Here is a 24,324-nt window from a genome sequence, read left to right on the forward strand (position 1 = left end):
GATGCTGCCAAAAGGATGTGTTTTAGGAGGTTGCATTTAAGTTACCTGCTTTTTGAAACCAAATTCACACCAGGAACGTTGCTGTGATGCCTTAAAATACTGCCTACAAAGGCAGCTTGTTGGAGTTGGGAAGGGAACAGAACTATTCTGTTGCTCTGTCTTTTCCCATCTCTCTCAAACTGTCATTTTGATTGACGTTTTAGGGCCACTGGCAAAAGTGACTAGAATGAACCACCACAGACTGTGAGTCAGACCCCCTCAGTCTTTTGCAGTGTCCAGCACATTAGCTCTGAGTCTGGAGAACAACATATCGCATGTGATCGGGCACATGGTGGCGTGTTGTCCTCGCATTACCTCCAGTGCTTATGAGACAACCAGTACAGAGATGAGGGGTTTGTGCAGTTCTCCAGAACCTCTGTCTCTATGGATGCAGATTAATTTGAAGTGGTTCTGAAAAGCTTGGTGACATTATCAGACATGCATTTAAAGTGCTGCTATTTTCCTTTCCTCCATCACGCAGTCTCCTGTGTGTCCTAGAGAAGGCACAAGTAAAGTCTGAAAGAGCCCAAGTACTTAAAGCCACATTAATTAAGCCAAATATTCCTGTAAACTCAAGAACCTCTCCCAAGGACACACAATGTCTGCCAAGAGTGAGGGAAGAGAGCCATTGTGCTCTAGAACGGATGATACATGAGCAAGACTGAGAGAGTGAGACGGACAGAGGAGGGCAAGAGATATGGCTGATAGTTAATGGAGAGTGATAAAAAGATTGAATGGTTATGGAGATATATTAAAGCAAGAGGAAGGCTTTTACTGTTTTAGGCTCCCATATGCAGTTCATCATGTTTTGTAAGTTAAATGATCTCATTCCCCTTTACTGCATCTTACACAACATTTCACATAGTCACACTTTACATTGTCAAGTGTTTTATACTGATATTCATACTACTCTTTAGATACATTTTACACCGTAAAATTGACTATATTGTGAACTTGACAACACTGTGTCAGCAGACTTTGCAGTGTAGTCACTGTTATAGTTATGCTGTAGTTTGGTGACGTACTCACTATTATTTCATACACATATTTTGCACTACTTAAGATTAAATTGTCAGCATACTTTACACTAGGACTGCATAATTTATTATTATTATTATTATTATTATTAATTTATTTAGTATTATTTTTTTATTTCTTAACCAATTGTTTTAAAAAATATATATTGGTATCACTTTACTTAGCCTTTTTATATAATGCAATGTAAAAGTGTTTGGAAGGATTTTAAGTGTTTTTTTTTAGTTATGCCTTGTAATGGACCTTATAATGCATTCTTTGGTTTCATAAATAATTGTAACCTCGGTTATAAGACATTATAATACTTATGCCTTAGGAAGTCTAATGCATTAAAATGCCAATTTTAGATGTAACAAGGAATCTGCAAATAATGTAATGCATTTTAACTTTCATTACAATTATTTATTAAAACAATGCATTATAATTCATTATACGTAAGTAAACAAAACATTTAACAAAATAATAAATGTTACTATAAGAAATATTACTCACTGTAAAATGGGTATTTAAGAAAATGTTTATAACAGTAAAAATATACAACTGTAAGATAACAATACAAATTTATTTATTTCTTCATTTTCAAATGTTAAATCATAGAGCTCTTGTTTTGGCTTAAAAATTGGTCGGTGCATGTTGCATTCCCAAATACTGGTTGTAAGTGAATTGTCCGTATGCTTTACGCCAGTGGTTCTTCATTTGTTTGGGCATGGGACCCACATTTTCCCATTGTCATCATTTAGCTGTGATTTTATGATTTTGAAGCAAGCTAATTTATTTTAAATAATAGTTAACACACAAGTACCTTCCGTCCCACTTTATTTAACATATGCATAAATTGTAAAAATATCACTAACACTGATGAATAAACAGTATTTTAATGTAAGACTATTAAATTACAGTTCCAGACTAGTTTTTGTTAATAGAATGAAGTTATTAAGTATACATTACCAACAGTCATCAAAAATATAGAGTTTGTGGTATTTTAGGTTAAGGTTACAGAAACTATAGTTGCCATTGTAAATACACAATACTAATATGAACTATTAATAAAACATTGTCGCTGATCATCACGCATGCCTGCAAATTCTAATTTATTGGTTCTTTTTGATAATTTAATGACTTACTAATTGACAATGTAACTGTTGCATGTAGCATGCTCATCATTTTAACCACAAAAATGCATTCATTGTGAACTGGCCCTAAACAAGTTATGAAAATATTGTTAGAATAATGACTGTCCATAATGGCCTGACCTGACAGATACGGAATCAGGTCAACGCAAGACGTAGGCCAGTGAACTCTGTGTTTTAGAATGCCGTGTCAAGCACAAGACTCTGCAAAAAACTCAAGTGCAACTGTCAAACTCATCCGTCTGGCTCGTTTACATAGAAAAAACCCTGGAAAAGTAGCTTTTTCAGAAAGTCTTTTCAGAAGAGGCAACAGCTTTTACGCACTTCTTTCAAAATAAAAGTCTTGGATCAGAAAAACATTTAGAATTAAGTTTTGTTGTTTCTTTGACTATACTCCACGACCCACTTCTTTACGCTGTAGCTAAGGTGTCTTCATATTTTACACTGTAGTCAAGATTACTTTCTAGACATACCTTACACTGTGTGCTCAGTCCCATACATGCACCACATGTATTTTTTTCCCTAAAATCAGATGTTTTTTTTCATTACACAGACAATTTACACAAACAAAAAGTGTTTACATTGTTATGCTCTCTCCAACAAGTATTAGAAGACACAAAATGAGCGCTGTGTCACCGAAATTTGCAGCAATATAGGAAACAATTGCTGTAATTACAAGGGGGATTTGAAGAGCTAGATTTAATAATCTTGATTCGCTAATATGTCGAATGTGGCTGTAGTACATGTAATTTATAATGGCTGATCATCAAAGATAAACACACTCATATGCATTTTTGTCCCTGAGAAACATACAGAGGTGGAGTTGTTGCATTTCATTAAAAATTATAATTGCGGGTTAGGACAACGGTTGTAGTGATTGCATAATGACATGAACTAAGTACTGCTAATGAGCAGATGTGTACAATTATGTGCCTATACAAACCTCTGTCATTGATTGGAACTCTTTGTTTGGTTGTCCTTAGATGAAAAATGTTTTGCTTTTACTGAAGGTGGTGTGTTTGTGTCTGTCGAAGCAGTCTAACAGATGGCATGTGTTTCAGCATCACAATGACAAAATGCAGGTGGGAGTCTCCCCCACCCATCTCTCTTCCTCTCTTTTTAAGTAAACATTGTTCTTTTTGTCCCCTGTCATCGTTTTCATTTAGTGCTTCCATTTGAACAGCACGGTGTGCCATTAACTGAGACCTCAGTGATCTAGAAACCGAGCAAATGACTACAGTGGATCTTATAGAGAGAGTGTCACCAATTATAATCTCTAGCTATTCCTGTAAATGTGATGATGTAATAGTCACATCATTTCATTGGATGCACATATGCAGGGGTTCTCAACCTGGGAGCACTAGAAATGCAGATGGGATTGTGGGTGATTGTTATATATACTTGATTCTAGAAATAACCCATTTATCGATAGACCTTGTTCTGGCTTGTATTGAAGTTCAAATAATGACTAAGTTGTAAAATTAGTTATTCTTGAATGTTGACAGTGTGCATGGATCACTTGGGGTCAGTATGATCTTACTGAACCTAAGCTTTTGAACAGTGTTGACATTTTTCAGGTATGTACTTGTAATGAGATCCTAAAGTGTAGAGTTTAATTTTATGAAGTTGGAGTTCAAAAAGGGAACATGCTGAACAGCTGAACATGTGAAATTAATTGATACTGAAGATTTAGGACCACGCTTGGCAATCGTATGCATGTGTGCCGCCGTTGGCATAAAAAAGGTAACCATTGGCACATGAACAAGAGGAATTAATACTGTTTTTTAATTTAGCTGCTTACTTTAGAGATGTTAAACTCCCTCGTGTTTGCATGCGGAACTACCTCTTGTAGTAATCCTTCTCCTCACACAACCTACTTTATTTAGTTATGAACTGTATTAAAGCCAAACAATCCAAATGAACCATGCAGTGTGGATAAACCATGTAAACTGCCTAGTGGGTTGCGCAGTGGTACTTTGAGTGATGTAGAGGAGATGCTACCGCATGCATGGTTTTAAAGCGAGGCTTTCTGCAGAATAAGACGAGTACGTCTAATATCATATCGTCAAATATAATAATGAAACAAGATATGGCACTTCAAAAGGTTGCTGACTGCTGGTTTAGGACATAATCATCTATGTAACTTTTGTGCTTGAGCTCTTTGAACAGTCTGAAATCCACCTCGTAACTTCCTTTGAACTTTGCCAGTGGGTGGCTTTTTCTTCAGCACAAAGATCTCGTATCAATAATACTCCTACAGCTAACGTTACATAACCGATTTCAGTAAGGAGCGGGAGAAAGAATGCTTTTATTCTGTATAAGTACTTTATACTATACAATTACGCACACATCTGCAGCCTAGAGTTTGTGTGTGTGTGTGTGTGTGAGAGAGAGTGAGAGACAATGACTGCAGTATTTGAGTTTCATTGGAGCATACTATCCTTTTCCAGTAGGTTTGTACTGCCTCCTGCTGGTTGCTTTAAGGAAGTACACATACAGAAATGTATGCCCTGCAGTTATTGGCAATCATATGTGATGTTTGTTATTTGATTGACAGGTCAAGAGTGTGTTTAACGTCACAGCCAAAGAGAGCAGGAAGAGATCCATCAGTGCTCTGGTCGCTGTGGGCAATGGAAATGGAGTCGCAGGTAAATCCGTACACCTTTAATGCTGATTCTCTAGACTGAGTGCCTTAATCTCTAGATTCAGGTCCTGTATGCATTTTTTGTTGTTATTTTCAGAATTTTTAGTAATAAATTCACTCAAATGAAAATAACACAGCAATCCATATAATAAAAATGATGATGATAATGATTATTATTATTTATGAATAAAACATGAATAATAATAATTTATAAAACATTTTGCGTATTGTTTTTATCTTTCTTTTATTGCTAGTCCATACTCTGACCTTGAACTTGGAAAAGTGCTTTACTATTAATAATAGTAATATCAAATATTGTTATAATATTATTAATGATAATTTACATTCTGCAATTCCTGTCCTTCATAGAGCAAGCACATACAAAATAGAAGAAAACTGTTTGTTTACAGCAGGTGTTTTATTAAAGCAGCCTCAACTAGTTGTTCAGACAACTCACTGACTAGTCGATTTTGGAAATATGCACGTTTGCACTTCTCAAGTCTGGAGCATATGGAACAATGCAGTAGTTTAATATGAGGCTGGGAAAAATACAATGGCCATAATCGATGTCAAGGAGCTGTTTTGTTCTCTGCTTCTCTGCAGGGTTTGCACTTGGGAAAGCAGCAGACAAGAACACCGCACTTAGAAAAGTAAGCCACTGGTCACATGCCTAGATTAATTCACACTCACCCAGAGTCACATAGCGGACACTCATTGCAGGCACAACTCCCTCCTGAAACAACCTGAGGTTAAATGACATGCTCAAGGGCACAATAATGACAGAACAGGGCTGTGAGCTCAATGATTCCTCAGTTCCCATGGCACACTTAAAAGATTTGAACCTTCAGCATTTCGGTGTTAGAGCCACCAAATCAGGTTACAGAGAAATCATTTTGACATTAAACACGCTACTTTGTTTTACAGGCAAAGAACCGAGCCATGCATTATCTCTACTACATCGAGAGATACAACAACCATACCAGTGAGTCACACTCTACTCCGTGTGCGTGTGCGAGTGTTACACACGTGCGTCATTGACTATCATATAACCAACAGAGGTTGTAAATCTCTTCTGTATATGTGCTCTTGTGTGGTTTAAGAGGATTCAAGTAAGGATTCTACTGTGTCGTAGCATTAATCATTTACATATGTAGTTTCCATGTTTTGATATTTTTGTGTATTTTGAGAGCTTCTTTTTTTGGTAGTGAGCGATATATATTGAATTCTTAGGGCCAGATTTACTAACGGCTTGCTCTACCGCAAACCCTCTTTTGGCTACTGCCAGAATTTACTACGTGAAAAAAGGCGTGGACACAGACGCAACATTTATGGGAGGAGAGTATTTAAATAAATCAGGCAAGGTTATTTACTAAGGTTTGTGCTCGTCAATTTACTGGTATTTGCGCCATTATTTATGTCTGCATCTGTGTTCTTTAATATGCACGTCATAGTAGATCACGTGTAGAATTTCCACTCCCATCAGTGCTTAGACGCTAATTTGCCTTATTTAGTCAATCTGGCTCATATATTCACATCGATTTTGCTGGTGACATAAAATTAAGTAACATCATTAATATTAATATTCACTTTTTACTGTAGTTTATTTTAAACATTTTAATCAAATTTACAATAATGTAAAAAAGGATGTTTCCTCATTAAAAAAAAAACCCTACAAATATTTCTTACATTTATTACTCTGTCCTATTTTCTTTGTAATTTGCTGATTTATATACACTAAAAGATTTCTGTTTCAAATAAATGCTGTTCTTTTGAAATCCAGTAAAAATGTTATCATGGTTTCCACAAAATTATTAAGCCACACAACTGTTTTCAACATTAATAATTTATGTTAATGTTTTTTGACCACCAAATCAGCATATTTGAATGATTTCTAATGGATCATGTGACACTGAAGACTGGAGAAATTATGCTGAAAATTCTACTTTGTCATCACAGGAATTAATGACGTTTTAAAATGTATTGGAATAGAAACGTTTTTTTATTATTGTAATAATATTTCACAATATTTTTGTTTTTACTGTATCGAATTGGATGAGCATAAGAGACTTTTTTCAAAAAACATAAAAAAACTAAACTTTTAAACAGTGATTGTATGAGAGGTTTATACTCGAGAAAGTACTGTATGACTATGAGTTTGCTGCCTTCTCTTTCTGTGTTGGTAATGTCTCTCTTTTCATCCTCATGTGCAGTATATCATGACATTGAGTCTAAGTTCAAAAGGACCACGCTTAGAATGAAGAAACAGAACAAAGGTAACTGGCCTGACCTCACACTCTCACACAGACAATCACAATTTGCTTAATAACAGAGCTGTGTTCCCAGTATGTCACAGAGCTCACCTTGTATGTTTTGCAGTATGATTCTTTTCATATAAGAGATTCTGCAGGGGTGTGTTTCCACATACATGCATCACATTTCCAGGTCCAAAACTTTTTCTTGTTTCTGTAAATCAGTTAGGACCCTGTTTACTTGTATTAAGATCTAGTAGCATGTAGAGGTCGACCGATAGTGGATTTTACCGATAAAAGAGAGCTGAAATTATGATGTTCATATTTGAGATGAGTTCCGAGTTCAGCTCTTATGTGACTCAAGTCCAGGTATCACCTCTGACACCTTTAGTAATGAAACTTGCCGGGGGAGCTGTTATAATTGGACCTGGAACTCTGGGAACTCGCAGAGAACATAATCTGCCACCTTTCCCATCTGTAGACTCACTTTGTCTTGTTTAATATTGTTCTTGAACACAGCCGTGTGATCACACTTATTCTGGATGTCTATTCTTTTACTTTCTTTACTCCAGTGTTAAAGCCACAATATGTATTTTTTTGCCGCTAGAGGTCGCTTATTCAAATCAAAGGTATAATTTGATGATGCCTGAATTTCGCCGAGCTTTTATTATGCCGCAGACGACCACTTCCTCTTCTTCCGGTCATGTGTATGTGGGGTAATGCTGTTTTATCATCTTAGATATATTATTTGAGTGTATTGAAAGTCATTTTACAATGCTTCTCTGTGTGTTCGCTTGGGGGCTACTATGAGACACTTGTTGCACACTGCAGTAAGCTAGATCAACATTAGGCATGGTAAACCATTTAAACAATTAGACTAACTGTGTCGAGCTATCTAACAATGATTCGTTTTCTGTCAACGAATGTATCCAATAAGTTGCTCACCTGTCTAATAAAACACATTATATATTAAATCATCTTTGGTGTTTCCATGGTTTCTCCAAAATAACACTGGAATTTCTTTTTGCATTATAATCAGTTAGGTATGATACACCAAACAAAGTAAAATTCCACCGTCCTTTACTCGCCATCATGTTGTTCCAAACCTGTATGACTGTCTGTTTTTCTTTGGAACACACAAGAATATATTTCAAAGAATTTTGGTAACCAAACAGTTTCGGTTCCCGTTGACTTCCACTGTATGGGCAAGAAAACAGTGGTCAATAGGAACCAAAACTGTTTGGTTACCAACATTCTTCAAAATATTTTCTATTATGCTCCACAACAGAAAGAAAGTCATAGAGTGACATGAGAATGAGTAAATTCAATGAGTCATTTCATTTCATTTTGGTTGGACTACATCTTTTTTTTATTGTCTTTTATTTTATTTTATTAAATTGTGAATTAAATTCTGAGTTAAATGACCTGAATTGAATGAACATGACCGTTTTGACTAAATGTCTTTTTGTTTTCAAAAAGTAAAAAGACAAATAAAGAAACTTTGTAAAAGATCTTTACCTTTTCCCTCTGTTGTTTTCTTTCCTATCAGGTTATGGACTGCATTGTCATCGGGCGGTGATCACTCTCTGTAAACTGATTGGGATAGAGGATATGTACGCAAAAGTAGATGGTTCGGTCAACCTGCTGAACATTACCAGGGCTCTTTTCCATGGCCTGGCCAATCAGGTGAGAGATTACAACAGTACCATAACCTCAGATCAGTCCTTGTATGCGTCTCAATGGCTTGTTTGATATAGTGACTGTCATTTTGCCGAGTGTGCTTGCATCAACATCTTTTTAGACTATTTACTGACTATTTGCTTAAATAATAGCAATGTTTACTTATTGAAAAATACGTGCCATTGTTGTAATTTTTATGTTATTATTTAATTAGTTTAAATAAAGTGTGTCCAATAACATATTTGTTTGCTGTAGTATTGTCAAGACGACTTCGATTTAACTGGTATATGTCAATATTGACTAAGGACATTTTGGCGTCTTGAGAACCCTTGTCCCAACCCTACCCCAGCCATTAATTATCTCCTAAAGTCAGAAAGATTTTATGAGTAATAACAATGTTGTTCAAGCGCCTACATTTTTTACTCTGACACTAAAATCAGATTGATGGTTTATGGGAATGTTATTCCTGGAACATGCTGAAGTGGTGGCGCCAGTCATCTGTTTGGTACCGTGTAAGCTGTCACAAGATTTTATTGTGGAGTCTTTAAAATAATTGTGAGTGACCCTGGACCACAAAACCAGTCATAAGTCGCACGGGGTATATTTGTGGCAATAGCCATCAATACATTGTATTATAGAGTATATTATAGTATACATTGTACTATATCATTGTAACTATAGATTTTTCTTTTATGCCAAAAATCATTAGGATATTAAGCAAAGATCATGTTCCATTAAGATATTTTGTAAATTTCCTACTGTAAATAAAAAATAAATTATAAAAAATAAAAATGTATTAGTAGTAGTAATATGCATTGCGAAGGACTTTATTTGGGCAACTTTAAAGGCGATTTTCTTAATTTGTAGACTTTTTTGCACCCTCAGATTCCAGATTTTCATAGTTGTATCTCGGCCAAATATTATCCCATCCCAACAAACCATTCATCAATGGAAAGCTTATTTATTCAGCTTTCAGATGATGTATAAATCTCAATTTCAAAAAAATGACCCTTATGGCTGGTTTTGTGGTCCAGGGTCACAATTTATCTTTAAATAAAATAATAGAAGGTGAATTATTTCATCTGAAATGCTACTCAAATGTGCAATCAAAGCAAAAAAAGTAATAGTATACTTTTACTCTAGTGGGCCAGATCATCTTTTTTTGTTCAACTAAAATGATGTTCACCTGCAGGATTCGTCCTGGGTTTGATAACCAGCAACTTTATAAAGGAACAAACGGAAAGAGTTCAGGCTAAATCCATGTAATTCCAGTCATCACTGCAATCCTGAGCCCTCACTAATTGGATCCCAGAAGAAGTGTGAATTGTGCAGAGAGAGATCACTACAGACTAATCCATTGTTCATTAAGGACCCTCTAAACTGTCTGTCACTGTTTTTTCAGACTTGTAACTGACTTCCCTCTCCCCTGTCCTTCTTCAGGAGACTCATCAGAATCTAGCTGATAAAAAGCAGCTGAATGTGGTGGAGTTCAGGACCGAACAGGGCCCTCTGCCCATCATCGTGGCACAACCGCAGCTTGGTGCCCGTAAGGAACCCGAAGTAGAGGACGATGTGCCTAACACGCGCCTGCACTGGGCTGATGTGAAGGCTGCACAGGGTGTTAAGAGATCAGTGTGGGCAGGGGTTAAAAGGACCATCTGGTGATCTGAACGGTTATGTCCAGCTAAAACACACTGCAGACTCTCTAGTACAGACAACCGTTTGCTGGGAAGAGTGTTGAGGCATGTGCTTGGATTGGAACCATGCAGCTGAACTACCATTTCACCAAATAGTAAAAGTCCAGAAGTGCTATAAGAAATGTGTTGATGTGTCGCTAACCCATGAAAGAGGAGTGTGGAACTGATTGTAAACTTTTTCACTTACTTACACGACATTTTAACTGTAAGAGCACCAATAAATCTACAATAAAACCACTTTACATGTCAGCTTTTATTGTTTTATTGTAAAAAAAAAGAAAAAAAAGAAGGTATATTGTATACAGAAAAACAATTGAAAAGCAGCACAGTGGAATGCAAAAATGCATTCTTTCAGATCAGTCCCTTGTACGTCACTGTTTTATATGTACCGTTTTGCACACAGCTTCATCATTGAGTCAGCTGACGCAATAATCAAATGCAAAAGTGTTGAGAGGTCAGATGTATTTTAGAGAGTTGACTCATTTGGTCAGTTCATTTGAATGAACAACAGTTCAAAACGCCAATAGGGGAGAGTGGGGTAAGATGAGCCAGTTTGGTAAGTTGACATGGGAGGAGTGGAAGGCACACATTTACTTTAAAAAACTGTTTTTGGCTTGTCAAAGAAATGTTTTAGCTTAACAGATGTAATGGCTGTTACAGCAAAGACAATTTGTCTAGGTCTAAAATATTTATGACCCATATTGGTGAGTTAGCAATGTATTAAACCATGCAAATCCTTCTGCTAAATATTAGCCTGACCTGGTAAGCTTAGCTAGTTTTGTCCAAAATGGCAGCCATGGGGCAAAGTGAGCCAGATGCTGTGGGTTAAATTGAGCCAGCATTTTAACTTATCCCACCATAAGGCACTGTAGTAAAGTTAAATCTCTGAAGTATAAACTGGTATAATTTCAATGTAATGTTACACAACTGGTTAAGTTGATCATTTTCTTTAAAAAAAATAGTTCGAGTTTATTTTAATTGGAACCATGTATAAGTACACCAAATCCTTCTCTGGTAAGAACCAGAAGATGCTTAACCATATATCCAACTGTAGTCCCTAATAGCCTAACATGTTCAATACTGCAGAAAAACTACCATGCCAAGAACCTTTTGACTAAAATGTTCAACAAACTCTGTTTAGTCTGTTTTTGGGACGGTTGAAAACTTTGGTGTTCAAAATATTGTTTCAGATATGCAAACAATTAAAGACAGAAATTATTTGTTTTTATGTGATTTAAGTTAGCTTTAAGAAAATAAATATGACCATTTATAAAAGGAAATTTGATTATTGAAGGTGTTTTTAAAAGAGGTAAATTATCTTTACAATCTCACATGGGTTTGATTCAGATTCAATTACATGGTCCATTTAGTCCCAGATGGTGCAACTTACTTATACTAACCTGGGGTAAATTGAGCCACGGGAACGCTTTTTTTTATAAGAAGCCATATTTTTAGTCATATATGGATTCAGATCATTTATAATGATAGGAAGCAGAATGATAAATCCTGAAATTATTTGAGATACTTTCATTGTACTTCTACCTTATTTACCCCTATACAGATTCATTCGTGATGTTGCTCAGCAGGTCACTAAATCAGTAGGTCTATTTGGTCAAATTGTGTTCCAACATTGGTGATCTTCATTGGTGTGCAGTTAATAAACGCTCAGTTTCTATATCATATCATGGTCATAACTTTAATATAGTTTATATTTTATTAGTGTTATTTTGAAAGCTTTCAATTAAGTATAGTTCGAAAGGGTTGAAAGTGAATGCTTGAGTATCTTATATTAAAATGCTTTTTTGTGTGTGTGTGATGTCTGGATTCTCAGAACATGTCTTTCACCAAGATAAATTATATTTGGGCATTTTAAACAAGTGTGTTTGTCTTTTTTGGATTATATATATTGGCTTGTTTGGCTTCAGCTACACACACCAGCTGTATGTGGGACTTTACCTCCCTACATCACTAAAATGTTCAGAAACATCTACACTCACCTAAAGGATTATTAGGAACACCATACTAATACTGTGTTTGACCCCCTTTTGCCTTCAGAACTGCCTTAATTCTACATTGATTCAACAAGGTGCTGAAAGAATTCTTTAGAAATGTTGGCCCATATTGATAGGATAGCATCTTGCAGTTGATGGAGGGATGTGGGATGCACATCCAGGGCACGAAGCTCCCGTTCCACCACATCCCAAAGATGCTCTATTGGGTTGAGATCTGGTGACTGTGGGGGCCATTTTAGTACAGTGAACTCATTGTCATGTTCAAGAAACCAATTTGAAAAGATTCGAGCTTTGTGACATGGTGCATTATCCTGCTGGAAGTAGCCATCAGAGGATGGGTACATGGTGGTCATAAAGGGATGGACATGGTCAGAAACAATGCTCAGGTAGGCCGTGGCATTTAAACGATGCCCAATGGGCACTAAGGGGCCTAAAGTGTGCCAAGAAAACATCCCCCACACCATTACACCACCACCACCAGCCTGCACAGTGGTAACAAGGCATGATGGATCCATGTTCTTATTCTGTTTACGCCAAATTCTGACTCTACCATCTGAATGTCTCAACAGAAATCGAGACTCATCAGACCAGGCAACATTTTTCCAGTCTTCAACTGTCCAATTTTGGTGAGTTTGTGCAAAGTGTAGCCTCTTTTTCCTATTTGTAGTGGAGATGAGTGGTACCCGGTGGGGTCTTCTGCAGTTGTAGCCCGTCCGCCTCAAGGTCGTGCGTGTTGTGGCTTCACAAATGCTTTGCTGCATACCTCGGTTGTAACGAGTGGTTATTTCAGTCAAAGTTGCTCTTCTATCAGCTTGAACCAGTCGGCCCATTCTCCTCTGACCTCTAGCATCAACAAGGCATTTTCGCCCACAGGACTGCCACAAACTGGATGTTTTTCCCTTTTCACACCATTCTTTGTAAACCCTAGAAATGGTTGTGCGTGAAAATCCAGGTCATATTCTTTTATTAAAACATTATGTTTTTAATAGTGTGTAGTAGCTAAATATACAAAATTTGATTTATTTGTTACAAAGGTACAAGTATAAAAAAAAAACCATGTTGTTTCTTGATCCGCATCTACACTGGAGACAGAACAGTACTAGAACAGATATATTTAAGATATTTTTATATTAAAAAAGTCTCCCACCCCCCAAGTATAAGAAAACATCATAATTAGAGAAGAAATCAGGTCAGGATAATCTATAAAAAGTGTAAATGGGTGGGATTATTCCATTATGATTGCTGTGGTTTTTGAGTAGAGGGCGCTCAGGACTGACCCATGAGATGTATCTCTCGGCCCCAGTGGTTTTACAATGTATATTTTCAATTTATTAAACAATTTATGTCAAAATGATTTCCTTTTGACCAGATTCTTTGATTAGAAGGATTTCCATCGCACAGCAGAAAGGATGCAGTGGATGAAGTAAAGCAATGTGGTAATATGCGAGAACACCTGAGGGAGAGAGAGGGCAAATATTCAGTCAAGATCAACATCTGAACTTTAAAATGCTTTATAGCGGTTATAACAGCTTATGTGTTTATAAATTGTTAGTCTTTTTAAAGATTAACTTTGAGTGTTTGATGTTGGCAAAAATATGAGGGAAATGAGCATGAAAAACTATTCAGTCTCAACGGATACTAATATAAAGTGTATGTATTTTGTGCTTACCACAGCTGCAATGTCAATTTGATAGTACTTGGCTAGTATCAGTGATTTAATGTTGATGGTTACAAAGGCCAGGATCACTGAGGCGCTCAGATAGAACATCGCAGCAATCAGGTGATAAATGAAGTCCTGCAAACAGAAGACATCAAAGTCATATATCAGGGGTGGCAGGGAGAGGCAGAGCCTCCTCAAAAAAAGTGGATGAGAAAATAATCCACATTACCAAAAATAAAACAACACATTTTACAACATGTGACATTAAAAAGTGTATAAATAAACCACTTGTTTTTCTAAAGTAACACTGTCCAACAGCAACACAAGCAGGTAAAGTTACAGCGAGGGCTCTTGCCTCTCCTAAACCTATTGATTTTTAACAGAGCCTCTAAAGTGTGCAGTGGGTTTGCCACACACACACACACACACACACAATATTGCCAAATGTTTTGGGATATCTGCCTTTACATGCACATGAACTTTAATGACATCCCGTTCTTAATCTGTAGGGTTTAATTTGGAGTTGGCCCATTGCAGCTATAGCAGCTTCAACTCTTCTAGGAATGCTTTCCACAAGGTTTAAGAGTGTGATTATGGGAATTTTTGACCATTCTTCTTGAAGTGTATTTGTGAGGTCAGGCACTGATAATGGACAAGAAGGTCTGGCTTGAAATCTCTGCTCTAATTCATCCCAAAGGTGTTCTATCGGATTGAGGTCAGGACTAGTCAGGGTGCAGGCCAGTCAAGTTCCTCCACACCAAACTCACTCATCCATGTCTTTATGGGCCTTGCTTTGTGCACTGGTGTGCAGTCATGTTGGAACAGGAAGAGGCCATCCCCAAACTGTTCCCACAAAGTTGGGAGCATGAAATTGTCAAAACATATCTTGGAATGTTGAAGCATTAAGAGTTCCTTTCACTGAACTAAGGGGCCAAGCCCAACCCCTGAAAAACAACCCCACACCATAATCCCCACCTCCACCAAACTTTACACTTGGCACAATGCAGTCAGGCAAGTACCCACTGCTCTAAAGTCTAGTGCTGGCATGCTTTACACCACTGCATCCGCCACTTTGCATTGCACTTGGTGATGTACGGCTTGGACGCGGCTGCTAGGCCATGAAAACCCATTCCATGAAGCTAATCTGAGGGCCACACGAAGTTTGGAGGTCTGTAGCTATTGACTCTGCAGAAAGTTGGCGACTTCTGTGCTCTGTGGGCCTCAGCATGCGCTGACCCCGCTCTGTGATTTTACGTGGCCTACCACTTCATGGCTGAGTTGCTGTTGTTCCCAATTGCTTCCACTTTGTTATAATATCACCAACAGATGACCGTGGAATATTTAGTAGTGAGGAAATTTCACAAATGGACTTATTGCACTGGTGGCAACCATAGACTGTAAAAAAATAAGACTTCATTGATTTCCGCTGACGAGAATTGAAGCTTTCGGAGGCCCGCACACGGCGCTGACATCTTGCGCAGATTTGGGACCGAGTCCGCACAGTAGTGATCTCGGGACCGGAGTTGCGCAGTAGAGAGCAGGAAGTAGAGGCGCGATAATCAAAAGCACGCCCACACTCTCACAGATGCAGAACAATTCATTATGTTGGTGTAAGATAAACAGTTATGGAAATGTAGAAATTAAAGCTAAAGCTGTAATCTCCTCCCAAAAATCCAGAAAAAAGTCTGTTAGTGACTCAATGACAACTTCACTCAGAGAAGCCATCAATCTCAGCTGTCAATCATGACGTGACACCCCCATTTTTATAGCATCAATTAAATAACTAAAACTAAACTTATTTAAAAAACAAACTTGAAATGAAATCATTGTGATAAAAACTGCCTAAAATGACAGAAGCCATCTTTAGAAAACAATTATTTGAAGTGTAATTTAATTGTTTAGTTTGTCCGGCGTACATTGTAATACATGGAGAGGTGGGGTTTATGAGCTATACTGGGACCAACCACCGGGGGGCGATCAAGGCGCGTAGGTTTCAGTTTCTGAGAGGAGTGCTGCAGGCTTGGTGGCAACCTATCACAGCACGCTTGAATTCACTGAGCTCCTGAGGGCAACGCATTCTTTCACAAATGTTTGTAGAAGCAGTCTGCATGCCTAGGATTTTGATATTGATTTTATACACTTGTGGCCATGGAAATGATTTGGAATGAGGATTTGGAGGGGTGTCCCAATACTTTTGGCAATAAAGTATAATATAGTATAGTATAGTAATGTGTGTGTGTGTGTGGGCATGTTTTCGTGAAATATCAGGACACAAATGTGTATAATGACATGGGTATGACATAGGTATTACAAAAAGAGGGTGAAATATGAGGACGTTCCCCATGTCCTCACTTTTCAAAATGCTTATAAATCACACAGAACAAGTTTTTTTTCACAGAAAGTGAACTGCACAGTCTCCTGTGAGGGCTAGGTTTAGGGACAGGGGCAGTGTAAGGGGATAGAAAATACGATTTTTACGGTATAAAAACCATTACGCCTATGGAATGTCCTCACATTTCACAAAAACAAACATGTGTGTGTGTGTATGTGTGTGTGTGTGTGGCAGGGAGAGTGTGTATAGTGTATATACCCACACACCCACACACACACACTAAAATCTGCTCTTTGCTCACCGCTGTAGCCCAGGCACTGCTGTTTTTGTGCCCTCCGCTAGCAAAGATGATGAGCCAGAGGAAGGTCATCACAAAGCAGAACACAGAAACAAACATCACCCATCCCTGAGGGTTGTTGGGAAACACAATTGTGGACGCCACCAGGATCCATACTAACCCCCCAAACACCTGTAGGATAAACACACACACACACACACACACACACACACACACACACAAATTCAGTATATGGTCATTTGTGCACAGTACAACCAAACAAATAAACAGAATAGACCTTTCAGTTTAGATAATTAGCCGGTTAACACACCTGTTAATGATAAACTCCCTCCACATAACATTTCTACACAATAATACAAAGAGTTTCTCTGACAATTACAGCATACTTAAAAATGTACATAGGCCTATACACAGCAACAACAACAACAATGCTCATTTCTTACAAAACGCTCTGGAATATTCTGATTGGTCAGTCACTACATTCAGTGGTCAGATCTAATTTCCGACGTCGTCCTATAGTATGCTGCTATCCTATATCACACCGCTCGTCTGCTACTTTCATATCTCTCGTATCACACCGCAGACTCACTCTCTGTTGTTTCATAATCACAATTGGGTCTCATTTTTCAATTGTAGTGAAAATTACCTCAACTCATCTTTAATATTAGGCTACTGTGATATTGTTGCAGTGTTCATCTTGTATTTTTTTTTTTTTTACTCAAATCATATTTAATGTGCACACATTTATTTATTTGGTGTTTAATCTCTAAATAAGTAAATAAACAAACAACTGTTTATTTTGTGATAATGACAGGCTGACTTTGCTCTATCAATTATATTTTGGTTCACATATTTTATTTTATTTATTTTTTTACATTTAAATAAATAATAAACAGTCAGCCGCCGTTCTGCTGTAGAGCTCGAAAGTGCAGCACTGTATTTAAAATGCAAATTGCGCAGGAGACAAGAAACTACGTTGACCGGGATGGGACATGTTTGGTTCAGTTAGTTTTGTCGTGGCAATGACATATAAACTTATGGGAACGTCATATGTTGTAGCCACAAGATATTAATGAATGGGAATGTCATATTAACTTGTGGGAAAGTGATAATAAGTCGTGGCCACAAGATCATTTTGTCGAGGTAACGGCATCAATATGACATGACCTCGAGATCATATGTCAAGAGAAAGATATATTTTTCTTGTGGCCACGACTTCATATTTTGAGGGAACGACATCTATTTCTCATGGCCACAAGTTAAATGCGTAAACAACCTGTGCGACCATAGCAACCTGTAATTACCAGAAATGAATAGGCCTATAATTATATTAATTTTTAATTAAGAAAGACCTTGTTAACTTTTGTTTTATAAAATTAATGTGATTGGTCATCCTCAACGTCTGTGGGTTTTTACAAATGTTTAACCAATAAAAAACATTTAAAAGAGGTTGTGACTAAATCTCTAAATCCAGTGGCTCCTCAAACTGTCTGTCAAACCCGATAACTCCACCACACCTCCATTTAGAAGTGCCGAGCACAGTTTGGAGAACTGCTTGTTTGCCATGCAATGGTAAATAAAGCTTGTATTAGGGTAAATAATAGGGCTGTGTATCACCAACAATGTCACAATACGATACGCATCACGATACTGAAGCCACGATACGATACGTATCACGATATGGATCAATTTGGAATTACATTTATTTTGAGAAGAGTTTAGTAGTAATATCTGTTTATGAATAACCAGTGTTAGAACAGTTGTGACAACTGAAAAACTATTTTTTTTTTGTCATTAAAAAAACAATGAGTTAAATGAAATAAATAAATTGTCACAATTTTTTTTTGAAAGGCTTGGTTCTTGATTATTTTGGATATATAGGCCTATCAGGTACAATACATGGTACATTTTGGAATGTAGAACAAATCTTGCGATAAATCTAAAATCTAAAACAAATTTGGGGAAAAAAATCTCTTAACTAATGCTGTAAACTATGGGAGTCACGCCACAGCGCCAAAACGGTATTTATGTTTTTGAATTTCGTAATAAAATGGACGTAATTTGAAATCCGAGACTTTGTTTTATATCAATACAAAACAAAGTGCAACAAAGCACAAAGAGTATTGCTATTTAATGGATGTGAGGCGCGCTGCAATGTTCCGTTCATTCATTAACTGAAAACCTCTTCTCCATTTTGAATGTCTTGCACTGCTGCTTGTGTTGCGTTGATTACATTCAAAAGCACACAGTATCGATACGGCAGCTGCTGTATCGATACGTGCATCGTCAGGAGTTCATGACGATGTATCGCTGTATCGATATTCTGAGCACAGCCCTAGTAAATAAAGCTTGTATTAAAGCAAATAAAGCATGTATGAGTAAGTGCAGTAGGGGTGTTCGATTCCAGGTTTTTTGGAGTCAACTCCGACTCCCGACTGATGGAATCGACTCCTCAACTCCATTTACTTTACATCAAAACAGGGGCAGAAATAATACAAGATTGCAATCGTTACACACTTAATTAATTTCCCCCCCAATACGAAGCCTTCAAATCCCCTTACACTACATTCACATGGGGTGTTGGCATCAACGCTTGATAAGCAATCAGTAAACAAGTGAGCGATTTCGGACACAGCAACAGAGTGGACACTGTGAGTCGATTCCTGTGCTGGTTCTTGATATCAACAATTGAATTCTAGATATTAACAATTCAATTCTTGATATTACAATTGAATTCTTGATATCAACAATTCAGTTCTTGAGATCAACAATTGAATTGCTACTAGTAAAAAATTTCATTTTTGACAATACGAACTAGTGACAATATTAATTTCTGAAATCATGAATGTGATTGTTACTAGTAAGAAAGCTATTTTAGATATCTGAAATTATATTGAATTTCAACAAATTCAACAATTGAATTTGAATGGTATTGAATGGAATTTTAACCTATGGTGACATTTCACTAGTGAAAATACAATTACTGATATCAAGAATTAGCATTTTAACTAGTGAAAATTTAATTGTTGATATCAAGAATTAGCATTTTATCTAGTAAAAATGTAATTGTTGATATCAAGAATTCATATCCTGTGAATGAATAAAAGTCAAAAAGGCTTGCCATAGTAAAGTGCGTGGCGGAACAAGTGTAATCCCATAAACAAAGCAGCTACTTTCTGTTTCTGAACAATATAATAAACAGTGTTTTAACCAGCCATTCAGTTTTCATCACAGCATCAAATACTTAAATAGACCTAAAGACTTACGCTAGCTTATTTTTAAAATTTAAACATTTTTAAATTGTAGCCTAATCTGGACTACAACATATTGATTGAAAATGTTCAAATACTTTATTAGTCCTTTTGTTTGCTAACACTTTACAATAAGGCTCCATTAGTTAACATGATATTTAATTTATTAGTTAACAACTGACATCAATAGGCCTACTTTAAAACCTTTTATTACTAGTTAATGTTCATTTCAACATTTAATAACACATTATTAAAATCAAAAGTTGCAACTAATGGACCTGAGCTGGCATAAACTATGACCAGTTGTATTTTTTAAACTAACATTAGGTAACAAAAAATAATAACTTCTGTAACAATAGGCTAGCTTGCTCATTGCTAATGTTAGTTAATTTATTAACAATGAGACCTTATTGTAAAGTGTTACCCATTGTTCTTCATCCTTTTGCACTTTAATCTTTGAAACCTATGTTTACTTTAAACAAAATTCACAATCGTGTCCACATTGCACAACACTTAATTGTTCAAATAGACAAAAAGATAAGATGTGCTCAGAGCAATTATCATCACATAGGCCTATATATGAATATGTTTATCAAAACAACATGATAATGGTTAACAATAACAAAGACAGCGAGAAGAATTGATAAAAAGGCCTTTGTTTTTCGCTGTCTCTTCCACTAATCCTCCAAACACACACACAGACTCATCTCGCCTTTCATTTGAGCTACTGATACATGACCTGAGCTCACATTCATGTCTTTCGAAGCTCCTACTGAGCTCATACAAGAACCAGAACCACAAAACAAAACTCCCTCGCTCAAACACCACTCTTTGATCCATCGTTACAGGTTAACTCAGGCGTATGGGTTCTGTTAGTTAACTGTAGGCTATTGTGTGTCCCTCATTAACCTCGGTGTCAAATGCTGCTGTTGTGGAGGTGCTGGGCTGAGACCTCATGTCACCAGAAACCTGCACTTAAATCCAATAATACAGAAAATATATATACAAATAAAAATAAAAGTTTAGAATAAAATTCTTACATGCCAATTAAAAATATTTAAAAAAAATTATATTTAAATGTAGGTAGACCTATATTAATTAAAATATATATAAAAAAAATTAAATTTCCCCTTCTCCCCAACCGTTCCACTGTCCTATAACGCCTATCAAATGTGTCCTGTAACTGTACAAATATTTATTCCACAAGCTGAATTTTTTTCCCACCATAACTTTCGCCTTAATAGCTAGCCTAGGCTACAATGAAAGACCTAAAAGGTGAAATATATATATATATATATATATATATATATATGCATTTATATATTTATAGAAAGATTGCTACACTATTTAGGCTATAGATAAGATATAACATATTTACACGTTCTCTTTCCTATTTTTCCATTTTTCTTAAACCGTTAAAATAAAAAACCAAAATAAATATATAGCCTAAACACATAGGCTAAATAAGCATAAAAAATAAGTAGGCCTATATAAAAACGAACAAAAATGGGGGGAAATATGCAGAAAATGAAATAGCCCCATATTAATCTGATATCTTACAACAACTGGACAAAACTATGATAAACCACGATACATTTCTGAGCATTAAATATTCCATTCACGCACCAGTTCGGGCAGGTAGAGGATGTCCGGTACGGTGGTGCAAATCCGGAGTCCGCTGGGCAGACTCGACATCTGCTGCGCGGCCGCTGCCATCGTCGCGCTCCCGCTATAGCCTAGAGGAATGAATGGAGTGACAGAACCACAGGCGCGCCTTTTCAATCTCCACTAGAAACCTGAAAAACCTGCTCTTACATTAGGCTACTAAAGCTTCTGTATGGACACACCCTCTGTGAGGAGAGCAGCGGCCCGCTCCACTTTCACTGAGCGGGCTGTGATGTTGAGGGGTTTGTGTATGTGGGTGCAGTGTGGTTGTGGCAACGGGTTGAGTAATACTTAACAGGTCAGTCAGCTCAAGTGTTTGCAAATACACAGACAGACTTGACTTGTGGAAAACATTACGTTTACTACGTGAATAAAGTTGGGGTCAAAAACAGTTAACAGTGTGCCAACACGGTTTAGAAGGGGAGTGTTCTTTCTTCAAAGGCATACCTTTCTTTAACGATAGTTTTCAACCATCATAACTTTAAATAAACATGTATAAAATATGGGTGATGTGAGGTCCATAATCAATAGGCTAATGGTAGAAACATGATCTTTACTGCCCTTAAAGATTAAGTGAATTCAAAGGCAAAATCTCAAAGGCAAAAAGTGTCCCAATCAACATGAATTCTTGCCTACATCTTTAGATATCTCACGGTTTTGTAGCATACATCCTGACAAACCTGCTGATGATATCAAATAATAGGCTATGGACTAAGATTTCTCAGAAATAGCCTCAAATCGATTTATTTTTAAAAGGTTCATTTCAGATTACATACACAGTTTCAGTACAATTATTGTGTTTGTTTTCACAGCTCAAACAAAAGTTTTAATTATAATAAAGAAAAGATTATATAATTCTCTTTTAATTTGTTGCAGAATACATATCTGTCCTCCTAGTTTCATACTGAGCACCTCATCAAAAATCCCAGGGTTGGTTGCTTAAAGATGGGTTGCTACTTAAAGTAGGAGGTGTGTTTCTGATGTTCTGAGAGTTTAGGTAAGGATAAGCTATAAGCTTTCCTGTAGCTCAAAACAAAAGAGCATGGCGCTAGCAACGCCAAGGTCATGGGTTCGATTCCCAGGGAAAGCAAGAACTGGCAAAATGTCAGATGTGTACCTTGAATGCAATGTAAGTCGCTTTGTAAATGTAAGGAACTATCCCTAATATTTGCATAATTGGTTTGCTGTAGAATCGGTTAGGCTGCTATGGGGGAGCTTACTCAGTTCTCAGGCTAATTATGTTAGTTATGAACAAACTTTCCTCCAGGAACATCAATAGAATGTTCGTTTAGAGTTATCTGGTCTGTCTTTAATGTCCTCAAAACCTTAACATATCAGGTTTACCAACAATGGCACCATTGTCTTTAAAAACAGCACCCAACAATGGCATTACACCACTGTGCATTAATTCTTTCCCTGCCAGCGTTTTAAAAAAAAGTTGCCAGCCAACTCCAGGGTTTTTGATAATTTTCAAAAAAAAAAAAAAAAAAAAAGGCATTCCTTTTTTATCAATATTCGTAAAAAAAGCTGAGAAAATCATGTTTTTGTCAAAGACTACATCCAGATCAGATTCAGAGTGATGATCAAACACAGATGGAGTAGATCGAGTCCATCAACACCCCTAATGCTTGCTCAGTCCTAGAGCTCGTTCTGGGTCGACATTTCATTCAGTAACTTTACTGTTTAATGTTGTTTAATGTTTAATGTTGATAATCTTTGAAACTTTAGTTGAAACTTTTTTCTCGCAAATCCAAGTTCTTATCTCACAATCCTTAGAAGGAAAAACAGAATAGTGTCTTTTCCCCTCAGAATTGCAGAGTTATCTCCTGCAATTACTCACCCCCATCTCATCCAAGATGTTCATGTCTTTTTTCTTCAGTCGAAAAGTTAAGTTTTTTGAGGAAAACATTGCAGATTTTTTCTCCACATAATAAACTTCAATGGCAACCAACGGGTTGAAGGTCCAAGGCCCAGTTTCAAAAGGCTTCGAAGGGCTTCACTGAGCTCTGCATGACCGCAGACAAGGAATAGGCCTTATCTAGCGAAAACATTGGTCATTTTCAAAAAATATTTACAAATGTATATACTTTTTGACTTAAATTGCTCAAGGAAAATTTCATTTTTAAGTGAACTAATCCTTTAACTCAAATGTCTGCGTTAATCTGGTTAAATCAGATCAGTCATTATTATTACATTTAGGCCTTGAGTAGTCTGGCACCTGTTTGCTTGTGTGATCCAAACACAACATGTTTTAGGTGTAATATGTCAACCAGAGAGTCTAGTAAAAGTTCTAGTATATACACACGAGAGAAGCCTAAAGAGCAAGGGGGTATAAACTGTCAGAATATGACACACATGACAAGATTAGTCGAATCAAAATAAGTTTTATTAAACACAGTAGGGCTGGGCAATAAAACGATGACGATATGTATCGCGATAGACACGTCATCGATATAAAAAAAAAATGCATTCGATAAAACGTTCTATAATTTTTTTTTCTTCGTCGGAAGAAACCAGAGGTTGCGAAGCAAGTTTGGTTGCATGAACAAAGGCACTCGCTCTCTGGTAACCAAGCAACGTAGGGAGTGACAGGCTAACTGCCAGTCATGTAACTGTATCACGTTTGGTTGCG

General features: G+C 36.8%; 2 protein-coding genes across 2 annotated transcripts in view; one reads left to right on the forward strand and one right to left on the reverse strand.

Moving 5' to 3' along the window:
* mrps5 (mitochondrial ribosomal protein S5) overlaps positions 1-10,742 on the forward strand; it is a 35,513-nt gene extending 24,771 nt beyond the window's left edge. The window contains exons 6-11 of the mRNA XM_079833396.1: positions 4,762-4,852; positions 5,452-5,498; positions 5,773-5,830; positions 7,059-7,121; positions 8,647-8,783; positions 10,218-10,742. Of these exons, the coding sequence (XP_079689522.1) occupies positions 4,762-4,852; positions 5,452-5,498; positions 5,773-5,830; positions 7,059-7,121; positions 8,647-8,783; positions 10,218-10,442 (621 nt within the window). The 3' untranslated portion in view covers positions 10,443-10,742. The remainder of the gene's footprint in view (positions 1-4,761; positions 4,853-5,451; positions 5,499-5,772; positions 5,831-7,058; positions 7,122-8,646; positions 8,784-10,217) is intronic.
* LOC307136413 (myelin and lymphocyte protein) lies at positions 10,710-21,957 on the reverse strand. The gene is made up of 4 exons (XM_079833397.1): positions 21,654-21,957; positions 16,780-16,947; positions 14,156-14,281; positions 10,710-13,939 (listed from the first exon to the last, which is right to left on the reverse strand). The coding sequence occupies exons 1-4, from the start codon at positions 21,741-21,743 to the stop codon at positions 13,865-13,867; spliced, it is 459 nt and encodes a 152-aa protein (XP_079689523.1). The 5' UTR covers positions 21,744-21,957; the 3' UTR covers positions 10,710-13,864.
* Between the last annotated feature and the right edge of the window lie 2,367 nt (positions 21,958-24,324).

Source organism: Gobio gobio (assembly GCF_949357685.1).
Source record: "Gobio gobio genome assembly, chromosome: 13".
In the NCBI taxonomy this organism is placed as follows: Eukaryota; Metazoa; Chordata; class Actinopteri; order Cypriniformes; family Gobionidae; genus Gobio; species Gobio gobio.

What these genes read in the sequence shown, in the direction of transcription:
- LOC307136413 (XM_079833397.1), bottom strand. Translation starts at nt 21,743, where the DNA reads ATGGCAGCGGCCGCGCAGCAGATGTCGAGTCTGCCCAGCGGACTCCGG. An exon ending in TCCTCTACCTGCCCGAACTG is followed by an intron (nt 16,948 to 21,653) that starts GTGCGTGAATGG and finishes TTTATCCTACAG; the next exon opens with GTGTTTGGGGGGTTAGTATG. An exon ending in AAATTGACATTGCAGCTGTG is followed by an intron (nt 13,940 to 14,155) that starts GTAAGCACAAAA and finishes TCTCTCCCTCAG; the next exon opens with GTGTTCTCGCATATTACCAC.